At 46.8% G+C, this 12,884-nt stretch overlaps 1 protein-coding gene across 1 annotated transcript in view; it reads left to right on the top strand.

Annotated features, from left to right (window-relative positions):
• Positions 1-12,884, top strand: part of coro7 (coronin 7) — a 177,975-nt gene that overhangs the window by 8,000 nt on the left and 157,091 nt on the right. Inside the window, exon 3 of the mRNA XM_038820896.1 lies at positions 12,686-12,782. Within this exon, the coding sequence (XP_038676824.1) occupies positions 12,686-12,782 (97 nt within the window). The remainder of the gene's footprint in view (positions 1-12,685; positions 12,783-12,884) is intronic.

The raw sequence follows: 12,884 nt of genomic DNA, 5'->3' as shown, positions 1-12,884 counted from the left end.
TTTAAAAAAAAAACCTTCTTAGCGAAGTATTGTGTTGACCTTGGGGCCTCTGTCCCTTTGGGCAAGCCCACAATTCTCAAATGATGCCGCCTTGAGCGGTTTTCCAAGTCTTCCAGCTTTGCTCGGAGTCCTCTATTAATCTCTACAACCCTCCGCAACTCATCTCCCATCGAGGTGACCTGGTCGCTGTGTCGTGACGCGGCTTCCTCCACTTCCTTCATCTTCTCGCTCTGTTCTCACCTCGGCCAATGCCTTTGCCGCCGCCACCCTCACCGGGGCGATTGCCTCCTCCACCAGTGACTTCAATGTGATTGCCGTCTACTTTCTCAAGGTCTCATTGTGCCTCGCAAACTGTTTTTCCAAGCACCCCCGCCATCACCTCGGTCACCTTCTCCACAGTAAATAGTGCGGCCCCGCTTTGCAGTTCGGCTTCCGCCATCCTGTCACCACTTTGATTCGTCTTCTCCTTCAGCGGCGACCCCGCATTTCCTCCTTTCTTCGCTGCTTTTCGCATTCTTTAGCGGCTTATTGTTTTTTAACTTTCTTTCTCTTCTCCTCTCTCTCCTTCCACCCTTCTGTCCTCCTTCAATCTGAATTATTCTTTTTTTTAAAATAAGGGGGAGGAGAAAAAAAAACTTCACCAAGCTTCTTTCTTTCTTTCTCCTCTGCATTCATCCAGAGTTCCCCTGGGACCAGGCTTCAGCCTTCTTTCTTCCTCCTTGGTGGGAGCCATCCGATGTGGGACACCCCACTTACATGGTGCCCTGAACTCGGGCTTGCCGTCTCGGCCTCCTCGTAGCTCTGCCCCTGCTGCTCTGGCCTCATCGCTGCACTGGACCCAGGACCTCGGGCCCCGCCACCTGACACCCGTGCAGGGTTCTTCACCGGTTTTTAAACTGGCCCGGCTGGCTGCTCGCGACGGCCCCAAAGGCCGACGGTAGTCAGGGGGTGCATTGAAGCTCGGGGATTTCCCCAAAATCGCCGCGACTCCCGGCCACCGGCGGGAGCTCTTAGCGCTGCGGCCGCCCTGCGCGCCCACGCCAACGGAAGTCCAAGCAGTGTGATAATGACCAGATCATCTGTTTTTGTAATGTTAATTATGGATTAACATTGGCTGGGACATCAGCCTTTTGCTGCCTCTGTGCTGTGGGATCTTTTGCAACCAACAGAGAGGTCAGACAGGGCTCCAGGTTCAATGTCTCAGTCGAAAGACTGCATCTTTGATAGTGTAGCACTCAGTGCTGCCTCTCTGGCATGTGGGATTAATGTTGGATTGTAGTGGTGAACACCCTGTGCAAAGGGCTTCACGCAGTCCTTCAGTCACTGGTTAAAATACAATGACTCTATCATATAGGCATCCTGTGTTTGCAATGCCCAGTTTTTAAAAAATTTAATAAATTTAGAGTATCCAATTAATTTTTCCCAATTAAGGGGCAATTTAGTGTGACCTACCCTGCACATCAGAGGCGAAACCCACGCAGACACGGGATGGAATGTGCAAACTCCACACGGACAGAGCCGGAATCGAATCTAGGACCTCGGTGCCGTGAGGCAGCAATGCTAACCACTGCGCTGCCCCAGCCCTGAGTTGGTGCTTGTTGAGGGCATAACACTTGGACATTCTGCGATCCTTGGTCTATTTGTTAAAATTTCCAAACGACTGGGGTTATAAGTGGATACTGATAGGGTCAGGCTTCATAGAATTTAGGGTACAGAAGGAGACCATTCGGCCCTTGGAAAGAGCACCCTACTTCCATCCTAACCTGTAACCTGTAACCAAGTAACCCCACCTAAACTTTTGGACACTGAGGAACACTTTAGCATGGTCAATCCATCTAATCTGCACATCTTTGGATCGTGGGAGGAAACCGGAGGAAATACACGCAGACACGGGGAGAAAGTGCAAACTCCACACAGTTACCCAAGGCTGGAATTGAACCTGGGTCCCTGGAGCTGTGAAGCAGCAGTGCTAACCTCTACTGCCCATACCATTGTGTAGAATCTCGCCATCTCAGTGATATCGGGGGATTTCACAAAACAATACCGTGACTGCTATAGATGTAACAATCAACGGGTCAGTGCAGACTCAATGGGTTGAATGGCCTCCTGCACTGTAGGGATTCTATGAATCCTGCGAGTTCGGCACTACTCTGGAAGAGAGCAGAAGGTGTGCTGCTGGCCAAGGAGATAAATTTCTTGGGCGACATGATCAGAGGCAAAATAACTATCTTTTCAATCTTTTCTCCCCATCTTAACATTTAAGAAGTCAGAAAGTGGGCTTGGAAGAAATAAACTGAATATTATTATTATTTACATAAAAGTTGCAATATTTGAAAGTAATTTGTTGGTGTGAAGTGCTTTAGACATGGGATGATTTTATATAAATATGGAGAGCCCTTGAAACTGACAACTGTAGTGGGTCAGACCTCAAACACTAATGAGTCAGCGTACAGGAGGGATATTGAGAACCTGGTGACGTGGTGTAACGACAACGATCTCTCCCTCAATGCCAGCAAAACTAAGGAGCAGATCATTGACTTCAGGAAGCAAAGTATTGTAACACCCCTGCCAGCATCAATGGGGCCGGTGGAGATGGTTGACAGCTTCAAATTCCTAGGTGTGCACATTACCAGCAAACTGTCCTGGTCCATCCACATCAACGCTATGACCAAGCAAGCACAACAGTGCCTATACTTCCTCAGGAAACTAAGGAAATTTGGCTTGTCCACATTGACTCTTACCAATTTTTTACAGATGCACCATAGAAAGCATCCTATCTGGCTGCACCACAGCCTGGTATGGCAACTGCTCGGCCCAAGACCATAAGAAACTACAGAGTCGTGAACACAGCCCAGTCCCTCATGCGAATCTGCCTCCCATCCATTGACTCTGTCTATGCACCCTGCTGCCTTGGGAAAGTGGGCAGCATAATCAAAGACCCCCCTCCCACCTGGGTTATTCTCTCTTCCATCGGCAGGAGATACAAAAGTATGACAACACACACTAACAGATTCAAAAACAGTTTCTTCTCCGCTGTTACCAGACTCCTGAATGACCCTCTCATGGACTGAACTGACCTCTTCATGCATATTTTCTACTAGGTTGTACTATAATCCGTATGCTTCACTCCAATGTCTGTGTCTATGCATTTACATTGTTTATTTATGTATGTCCTATGATTTTTATGTATGGAACGATCTGCCTGGACTGTACGCAGAACAATACTTTTCACTGTACCCCGGTACACATGACAGATCGAACCAATCAATCAAAAGGGCGAAGGCTCCATGAGAAGAACAAGTGCTGAATGCACAGTTTTTGTGAAGTGACCCGTTAACTGGTGACTCAACATTGATTTCAATATTTTATTGGAACTGGTCCAGTCACATGTTTGCGTATAAGGGTTGGTCTCTTGTGTTATTCAGGATTTTGCATTTGCGTTAGTAAAGAGTTACATTCAAACAATAGTGATAGATGAAAAATATATGAATGGATATTAGTTTCTTTTGCACTAATTGCGTGACTTGCTTTGCTGATAAAGTACATCAGAGTCATTATATATGTGGATTCCTTATTGTATTGGTGTAGCAGGAGGGCTTTATCTCTCCTCTCCCTCCAGCCTCCAAACACAAGCTCAAGGGATCTACTGAAGGGTGAGTTTAAATCTTGCAGATCAGACTGACAAATTCTTTATTCAAATGGAGACAAGGGGAGAATTCACAGGTGCTTGTAAGTAAACATTTTTTCTGAGCCAGATTGTGTAGTCAGCAGGCAATGTTTCAATCTAATTGTTCTGAGTAGCTCTTACAAATGCTGGACTTACCTTGAATTAAAAGGAGATCTAGTAAGTGGAGTAATTTGGAGAGGGGCATCTGAACTCGTGCATGTGACTTGGTTGTCATGGTGAAAGGCCCATCCAAAACTTATTGAGAAGAAGGTACAAGTTTTAAACACCTTGACATAAAGGAGGAACCTGCTGGCTTTCTTGCAAACAGACTCTTGAGTCAGTCAGAAGGTGAGATTTGGGGAAGAAGATCCAAATCAGATTCTGCTATGCCAAGCAGAAAGAAAGAGCTTGGGTTAATCATCAAGCAGGGTGATGGAGAGGACGGATTTCTGGTTTGGAGACAATATGGACTCGCCAGAGAGTGCCTTACTATTTTCAATCTGAGTGACTCTCAAATGCCCTTTGAAATAGACTAACACGCCACTCAGTTGTACCAAACTACAATAGAAAATTCAATAAGGAATGATATTAGACGGACCAGCCAGCATCAACCAGGGACCAGAATTAAAAAAAATAAATTTAGAGTACCCAATTCATTTTTTCCAATTAAGGGGCAATTTAGTGTGGCCCTTCCACCGACCCTGCACATCTTTGGGTTGTGGAGGCGAAACCCATGCAAACACGGGGAGAATGTGCAAACTCCACATGGTCGGTAACCCAGAGCTGCGATTGAACCTGGGACCTCAAGAGCCGTGAGGCTGCAATGCTAACCACCGCACCGTGGTGCCCAACCTGGAACCAGAAATGTTTTTTTTTAATTAAAAATTTTTTTTTTTTAGATTACTCAATTATTTTTTCCAATTAAGGGGCAATTTAGCATGACCAATCCACCTAAGTTGCACATCTTTGGGTTGTGGGGGTGAAACCCACGCAGACACGGGGAGAATGTGCAAACTCCACATGGACAGTGACCCAGGGCCGGGATTTGAACACGGGTCCTCGGTGCCGTAGGCAGCAATGCTAACCACTGCGCCACTTGTGTTGCCCTACCTGGAACCAGAAATGACAATAGCACAACCAGCGCTGTTGTCTCCGCAAAGTTCTCATTCCAACACCTGGGAGCTTATGCAAAATTGCGAGAGCTACTTTATACACTAGTGAATCAAGAGCCTGACCCCTCTCAGAATCAAATCTTACAATGTCCCAGGTGCCACCATCACCATCCCTGGGAATCTCCAGACCCACCAGATGTGATGGCACTTAGCAACATAGCCTTTCAACCCTTCCTGCCTGCTGCGCCATTCAGTACAACCACAGCTGATCTGGTTAGGGTCTCAACTGCAGTTACTGTTCCTTCTCTAACCCCCTCCCCATAACCTTTGACTCCCTTGTCTATAAAATATCTGTCCACTTCTGCCTTGAAGAACTTCAATGACCAAGTCTCCACTGCTCTCTGAGGAATGCCAATCGACCTCCGATTAAATGTCTTAAATAATGTTACACCTCTGCGTCTCCTTTTAAAACAAAAACTGGTATACAGTCAGGAGGTAGTGCCCTGGGAATCCTCAACATTGACTCTGGACCCCATGAAGTCTCATGGCACCAAGTCAAACGTGGGCTAGGAAACCTCCAGCTTATTACTTCCTACCTTGCCTCTCCATAGCTAATGAATTAGTACTCCATCTGGAACACAATTGGAAGAAGCACTGAAGGTGAAAGAGCATTGAAGGACATAGTTACTAGACTGGGCCCGTGGCAACTGTGAAGGAACCAACAAGAAGAAGAAAACTTCTTGGAACCATAACAGTGCAGAAGGAGACCATTCGGCCATTGAATCTGCACCCAATATCTGAAAGAGCACCCTAACCGGACCTACTGCCCCAATATAACCCTGTAACCCCATAGCCCCACCTAACCTGCACATCTCTGGACTGTGGGAGGAAACCAGAACACTCTGAGGAACTCATGCAGAAACTGGGAGAAAGTGAAAACTCCACACAGACAGTTACCCAAAGCTGGAATTGGACCTGTGTCCCTGGCATTATGAGGCAGCAGTGCCAACCGCTGCCGGGGTGATTCCGTTCTCATCAGATAATCTATTGAAGTGACCACCACATGGTCCTTTAAAGCCCTGTCTTGACATTGAGGATCCCCTCAATAGTGTGGTGTGGCACCGCCACTGTGCTAAATGGAATCGATTTCAAATCGGTCTTGCATCCATGGGGCGCTGTGGGACCTCAACAGCAGAATTGTACTCGCCACAATCTGTAACCTCCAGGTTGGCATACCCCTCACTCCACCATTATCATCAAGCTGGAGGATCAACCCTGGTTCAATGAAGAGTGCAGGAGATCATCCCAGGAGCAGCAGATTTAGATTGATTGTCATGTGTACAGAGATACAGTGAATAGTAATGTCCTGTATACAGTCCAGACAGATTGTTCCAAATATGAAAAACAGGACACATGATAAGAATTATAGAATTTATAGTGCAGGAGGAGGCCATTTGGCCCATTGACTCTGCACCGGCCCTTGGAAAGAGCACCCTGTTTAAGCCCACACCACCTCCCTATCCCCGTAACCCCACCTAACCTTTTTTGGAAACTAAGGGGCAATTTAGCATTGTCAATCCACCTAACCTGCACATCTTTGGACTGTGGGAGGAAACCGGAGGAAACCCACACAGACTCGGAGAGGAAGTGCAAACTCCACACAGTCACCTGAAGCTGGAATTGACCCTGGGTCACTGGAGCTGTGAGACAGCAGTGCTAGCCACCGTGCCGCCCACAATGTAAATACATAGACATTGGGTGAATCATATGGAGTGTAGTGCTACATGGTAGAGAAGGTGCGTAGAGAAATCAGTTCAGTCAATAAGAGGGTCATTCAGGAATCTGGTAACGGCAGGAAAGGAGCTCTTTTTGAATCTGTTCGTGCGTATTTTTAAATTTTAGATTTCTGTATCATTTGCTCGATGTAAGAGAGAATAACCTGGATGGGAGGGGTCTTTGATTATTATTCAAAAACAAAATTATTCGTTCAATGGATGTGGGCGTTGCTGCTTGGGCCAGCATTTATTGCCCATCCTTAATGGCATTTAAGAATCAATCATATTGCTGTGGATTTGGAGTCACATGTAGGCCAGACCAGGTAAAGACGATTGATTTCCTTCCCTAAATGACATTATTTTTAAAAAACCATTTTAGAGTACTCAATTTTTTTCCAATTAAAGGACAATTTAGCATGGCCAATCCATCTACCCTGCACATCCTTGGGTTGTGGGTGTGAAACCCACGCAGACGCGGGGAGAATGTGCATACTCCACACAGGGCTGGGATCCGAACCCAGGTCCTCGGCGCCATAGTCCCAGTGCTAACCACTGCTCCACCGTGCCGCTCTTCCTTTTTTAAAAAAAAAAATAAAATTTTTTTTATTCAAATTATCACATTTTCACAAAAAAGAAAACAATAACAGAAAATTCTAAGAACAAAAGAGACCAAAAAAAACCAGAGCATGACTCTCGGTCTCTGGATTACTGGTCCAGTGATAATACCCCTCCGCCACTGCCTCCCCTCTATGCTGTCTGCTTTCCCAAGGCCGCCTGTGGTGTAGACAAAGCCAATGGATGGGAAAAGGGTTTGCATGATGGACTGGGCTGTGTTTGTGACACTCTGGAGTTTCTTGTGGTCTTGGGCTGAGCAGTTGCCGTACCAAACTGTAAGCAGCCAGATAGGTTGCTTTCTAAGGTGCATCTGTGAAAATTAGTAAGAGTCAATGTGGGCATGCCGAATTTCCTGAGGAAGTACGGACGCTGTTAGCGTCGATGTTGGTGGAGCAGGACAGATTGTTGATGTCCACACTCAGGAATTTGAAGCTGTCAGCCATCTCCACCTCGGCAGCATTGATGCAGACGGGTGTGTAGGATACTTTTGCTTCCTGAAGTCAATGTCCAGATCCTTAGTTTTGCTGACATTGAGGGAGAGCTTGTTGTTGTTGCACCACACCTGCACCATGCCACTGGGTTCTCTATCTCCCTCCTGTACTCTGACTCATGAGATTCGACTCAATACGGTTGTGTTGTCAACAAACATGTAGGTGGGGTTGGAGATTAATTTTGCCACATAGTCGTGTGTGCACAGGGAGTTTAGTAGGGACCAAGTACGCAGCCTTGCGGGGCCCCGGTACTGATTACTATCGTGAAGAAGGTGTTGCTGTTTATCCTTGCTGATTGTGGTCTATGGGGCAGAAAGTCGAGGATCCAGTTGCAGAAGGAGGAGCCAAGTTCGAGGTTTTGGAGTTTTGTTATGAGTTTGACGGAGCTGTAGACAATGAACAGCAGTCCTTGTTGATGAGATACTCCAGGGATTAGTGTAGGGCTAGGGAGATTGTGTCCGCTGTGGACCGGTAGTGGCGGCATGTGAATGACAGTGGATCAGGAATTCTGGGAATATGGAGTTGTGTCTCATGACCAATCTCTCGAGGCACTTCATGATGATAGATGTCAGGGCCACCGGACGGTAGTTGTTGAAGCATGTTGCCTGGTTATTCTTTGGCACCAGTATGATGATCTTGAAGCAGGTGGGGAAACTGGGAGCGGCGTAGGGAGAAGTTGACGATGTCCGTGAACACCCGCCGGTTGGTCCGCGCAGGATCTGAGTGCACAATCAGAAACAACGTCAGGACCCATTGTTTTCCAAGGATTCACTTTCAAGAATGCCAATCTAACTTCTGAGGCTGTAATGGTAGGTATGGGTATGTCAGAGCTTGTTGGGGCAGTTTGTTGGTTTCCTACTTGAACCTAGCATAGAATGGATTGAGTCCATCAAGGAAGGGTGCTTGTTGCGGGAGATCCTACTTGGGTTTTGCTTTGTAGCCCATTATATTGTTTGAGCCTTGCCACAACCGACGAGAGTCTGTGTCGTTAGTCAGTGGCTCTAGCTTAGTCTGGTATTGTCTGTTGGCGTCCTGATGGCTTTGCGGAGAATGTACCTGTATTTCCTGTATAGACCAGGGTCACCTGTCTTGACCACTTCAGAGCTGACTTTCAGTAGGGAGTGAATCTCCCGATTATCATTCTGGTTGGGGATGGGGAATGCATGTATGCACACAGTATCTGCAGACCTGAAAATGAGGTGACGACCCAATGAAGCAACAAAACCTAAGAACTACTTGCATGCCAAACAACAGAAGCAGCATTCAATAAACAAAGCTAAGTGATCCCACAACCAACGGACAGACCTTTTGACAAAAATCATCCAGACTCAAAACGTTAGCTCCCTTCTCTCCACAGACGCTGTCAGACCTGCTGAGATTGTCCAGTATTTTCTGTTTTTTTGTTTTGGATTCCAGCATCCGCAGTAATTTTCTTTTTTGATCAGACCAGATCAAAACTCTGCAGTCCCGCTACATCCACTCATGAACGATGGTGGACAATTAAACAACTAACTGGAGGAAAAGGCTCCGCAAATATCCCCATCCTCTTAAGTGCGAAAGACCAGACTGAAGCATTTGCATCTAGGGACCTGAGTAAATCTGGATTCCATGAGAATCTGGTAATAATCATGTGTAGCCCAAAAGATGGCTGTGGGTGTTGCAGGTCAATAATCTCAGTCCCAGAGCATCACTGCAGGGATTCCTCAGCATGGTGTCCTGGGCTAATAACCATCTTCAGCTGCTTCATCCCTCCATTATACGGTTGAAGTGGGGATGTCTCTTGATCATAGAATCATAGAATTTACAGTGCAGAGGAAGGCCATTCGGCCCATCGAGTCTGCACCGGCCCTTGGAAAGAGCACCCCACTTAAGCCCACACTTCACCCTATCCACATAACACAGTAACCCCGCCTAACGTTTTTGGACATTTAAGGGCAAATTTAGTGTGGCCAATCCACCTAACGGCGCACCTTTGGACTGGGAGAAAACTGGAGCACCCGGAGGAAATCCACGCACACACGGGGAGAACGTGCAGACCCCGCACAGACAGTGACACAAACAGCGAATCAAACCTGGGACCCTGGAGCTGTGAAACAACAGTGCTAACCATGTGCTACCGTACCGCCTGATGATTGCACGACGTTCGGTACCATTCGCATGATTCAGGTACTGAAGCTGCCGAGTCCATATGCAGCTGGACCTGGACAACATTCTGGCTTGGGCTGACAAATGACAAGTTACACTCCCACCAGACAAGTGCCAGGTGATGAGCATTTCCTCTTGACATTCAGTGGCATTACAGTCACTGAATTTCCCCACTGACAACATTTGGGGGAGGGGTTGCCGTCATATAAATACTGTGGCTACAAGAGCAGGTCAGATGTTGGGAATTAAGGAGAGTAATTCATCTCCTGACTCTCAAAAGACCCAAATGTGATGGAATACATTCCACCTGCCTGGATGGGTGCAGCTGCAACAACACTCAAGAAGCTGGACATCACCCAGGCACAGCAACCCGCTTGATTGGCACTCTCTCCATCACCACATCGTGGCAGCAGTGTACACAATCTACAAGATGCAACACAGAACACAGAATCTCCCCAAGACCCCTTCAACGATTCCTCCCAAACCCGTGACCTCTATCACCAAGAAGGACAAGGGCAGCAGATGCATGGGAACAACACCATCTGCAATTTTCCCTAGAAGACATACACCGCCCTGGCATAGAACTGAATTGCTGTTTTTTCACCAAATCAAATTCTTGGCACCATCTAACGGAACTGTGGGTGTATCTCCGTACATCATATGGACTGCAGTGGTTCAAGAAATCGGCTCACCACCAGCTTCCTGAGGTCAAGTAAGAGTGGGAAACAAATGCTGGCCAAGCCAGTGACACCCCCCCAATTTTGTGTACCCAATTCATTTTTTCCAATTAAGAGGCAATTTTGCGCAGCCAATTCATCTTCCCTGTGCATCTTTGGGTTGTGGGGGTGAGACCCACGCAGACACGGGGAGAATGTGCAAACTCCACTTAGGTTCACAGTGCCTTGAGGCAGCCGTGCTAACCACTGCATCACCGTGCTGCCCTTTTATGAGGATTGTAACAACTGTTGACATAAATACTCCAGCCTGCCTGATTCTTAATCAACTCACAGCTGGATCAGTTTCGGTCGTTGGCCATTTTTCTGTCGGCTGTGACTCTCTGGTTAATTCACTTACTGAGTCTGAATATCGTGGATTCAAACCCTGCACAAGGGACTTAAGCTCATCATCCTTCCCAGTGCAGTGCTGAGGAAGTGCAGTACTGTCTTTCAGACAAGACGTTATCTTGAGGCCTCGTCTGCCCCCTCTGATAGCACTGGAGGAAGAGCAGAGGAATTATTTCCTTTGGCCGATTTCTATACATCAAACAATATTATAAATACTAATAAAATATTATTATTTTTTTTTTAATTTAGAGTGCCCAATTCTTTTTTTTCCAATTAAGGGGCAATTTAGCGTGGTCAATTCGCCTATCCTGCAATTTTTGGGTTGTGGGGGCAAAACCCACGCAAACACGGGGAGAATGTGCAATCTCCACAAGGACAGTGACCCAGAGCCGGGATCGAGCCTGGGACCTCAGTGCCGTGAGGCAGCAATGCTAACCACTGTGCCATCATGCTGCCCCTACTAGTAAAATATTATAAAATCAGGTCATTATCATGTTGCTGTTTGTGGGAGCTTGCTATGTATAAATTAGGTCATTATCATGTTGCTGTTTGTGGGAGCTTGCTATGTATAAATTGGCTGCCTCATTTTCGACACCGAAGAAACAATGACTCTTTAAATTAAGGGACCGGGGCAGTAAGGAGCGTTGGTCCTAAGACACTATACAAATACAGTCTTTCTTTCAATATCTGCATCTTCTTTATAATGCATCTGAAGTCCTTTTTGAAATGTGACAAACCAAATTTCATATATTAACGTGGGACAGTTGAAGGGGATGTGATTGATTATAAGATTTGTTTTCTAAATTTGGCGAGGCTAAATTTGGAAAAAACCTTGTAATGTGTCAAGTGAGTTTGGGAGTGTAAGTGTCGGGTCTGTGGCGATGTTTAGTTGATATGGTATTTCCTGGTGCTTGGTGTCCCGGCTATCATGTTCAAAGGAACAAACCAGCAAATAAAAAGCTGAGGGGAAAGAGATTTTAAAATACGTTTTGAGTACCCAATTTTTTTTTCCCAACTAAGGATCAATTTTTCAAAAATTTAGAATTCCCAATTCATTGTTTCCAATTAGGAGGCAATTTAGCGTGGCCAATTCACCTAGCTTGTACATCTTTGGGTTCTGGGGGCGAGGCCCACGCAAACACAGGGAGAATGTGCAAACTTTACACGGACAGTGACCCAGAGCTGGGACCTCGACATCATGAGGCAGCAGGGCTAACCCACAAGGGGCAATTTTAGCGTGGCCAGTTCACCTACCCTGCACATCTTTGGGTTGTGGGGTGAGACCCACGCAGGGACCGTTCACACTCCACACAGACAGTGACCCGGGATTGGAATTGAACCTGGGTACTCAACACTGCGTCACCGTGCCAGCTGAAGGGAGAGAGATTGATGCTTGTGTTACATGGGGAGAGGGAGAGACGGGGGTGACACAGCGAGAGGGCAAGACTGGGACGGGAGGGGTGTAGTGCCCTGGTCACAAGTTATAGAACATAGAACATAGAACAGTACAGCACAGAACAGGCCCTTCGGCCCTCGATGTTGTGCCGAGCCATGATCACCCTACTCAAACCCACGTATCCACCCTATACCCGTAACCCAACAAACCCCCCCCCCCCCCTTAACCTTACTTTTTTTTTAGGACACTACAGGCAATTTAGCATGGCCAATCCACCTAACCCGCACATCTTTGTGGGAGGAAACCGGAGCACCCGGAGGAAACCCACGCTGGTTGGGAAATATTTCAGTTTGAGAAGAATGATTAGGAATAAGTAAATTTCAGACAGAACCCTGTAAATCTCCCTTTCTGCCTCCACAGGACTGGATCAATGACATTAAAGCAGGCTCTGCTGTCTCCTATGGGAATCATATAAAATCAAGCTGTGTCTTTATTGCCTTCAATACAAACAGTCCAGGTAAGAGCAACAAATGGGCTGCAGTGACTTGAGCGTGTGTGGAACTCTCCCACTGGGGAACAGGCTTCCTCTCCTAATGCATGAGGTCCCAGGGTGGATTCT

The sequence above is a fragment of the Scyliorhinus canicula genome, chromosome 15 (assembly GCF_902713615.1).
Source record: "Scyliorhinus canicula chromosome 15, sScyCan1.1, whole genome shotgun sequence".
Taxonomy (NCBI): Eukaryota; Metazoa; Chordata; class Chondrichthyes; order Carcharhiniformes; family Scyliorhinidae; genus Scyliorhinus; species Scyliorhinus canicula.
Note: the sequence above shows the minus strand (reverse complement) of the source record. Positions and strands in the feature narration are given on the sequence as shown.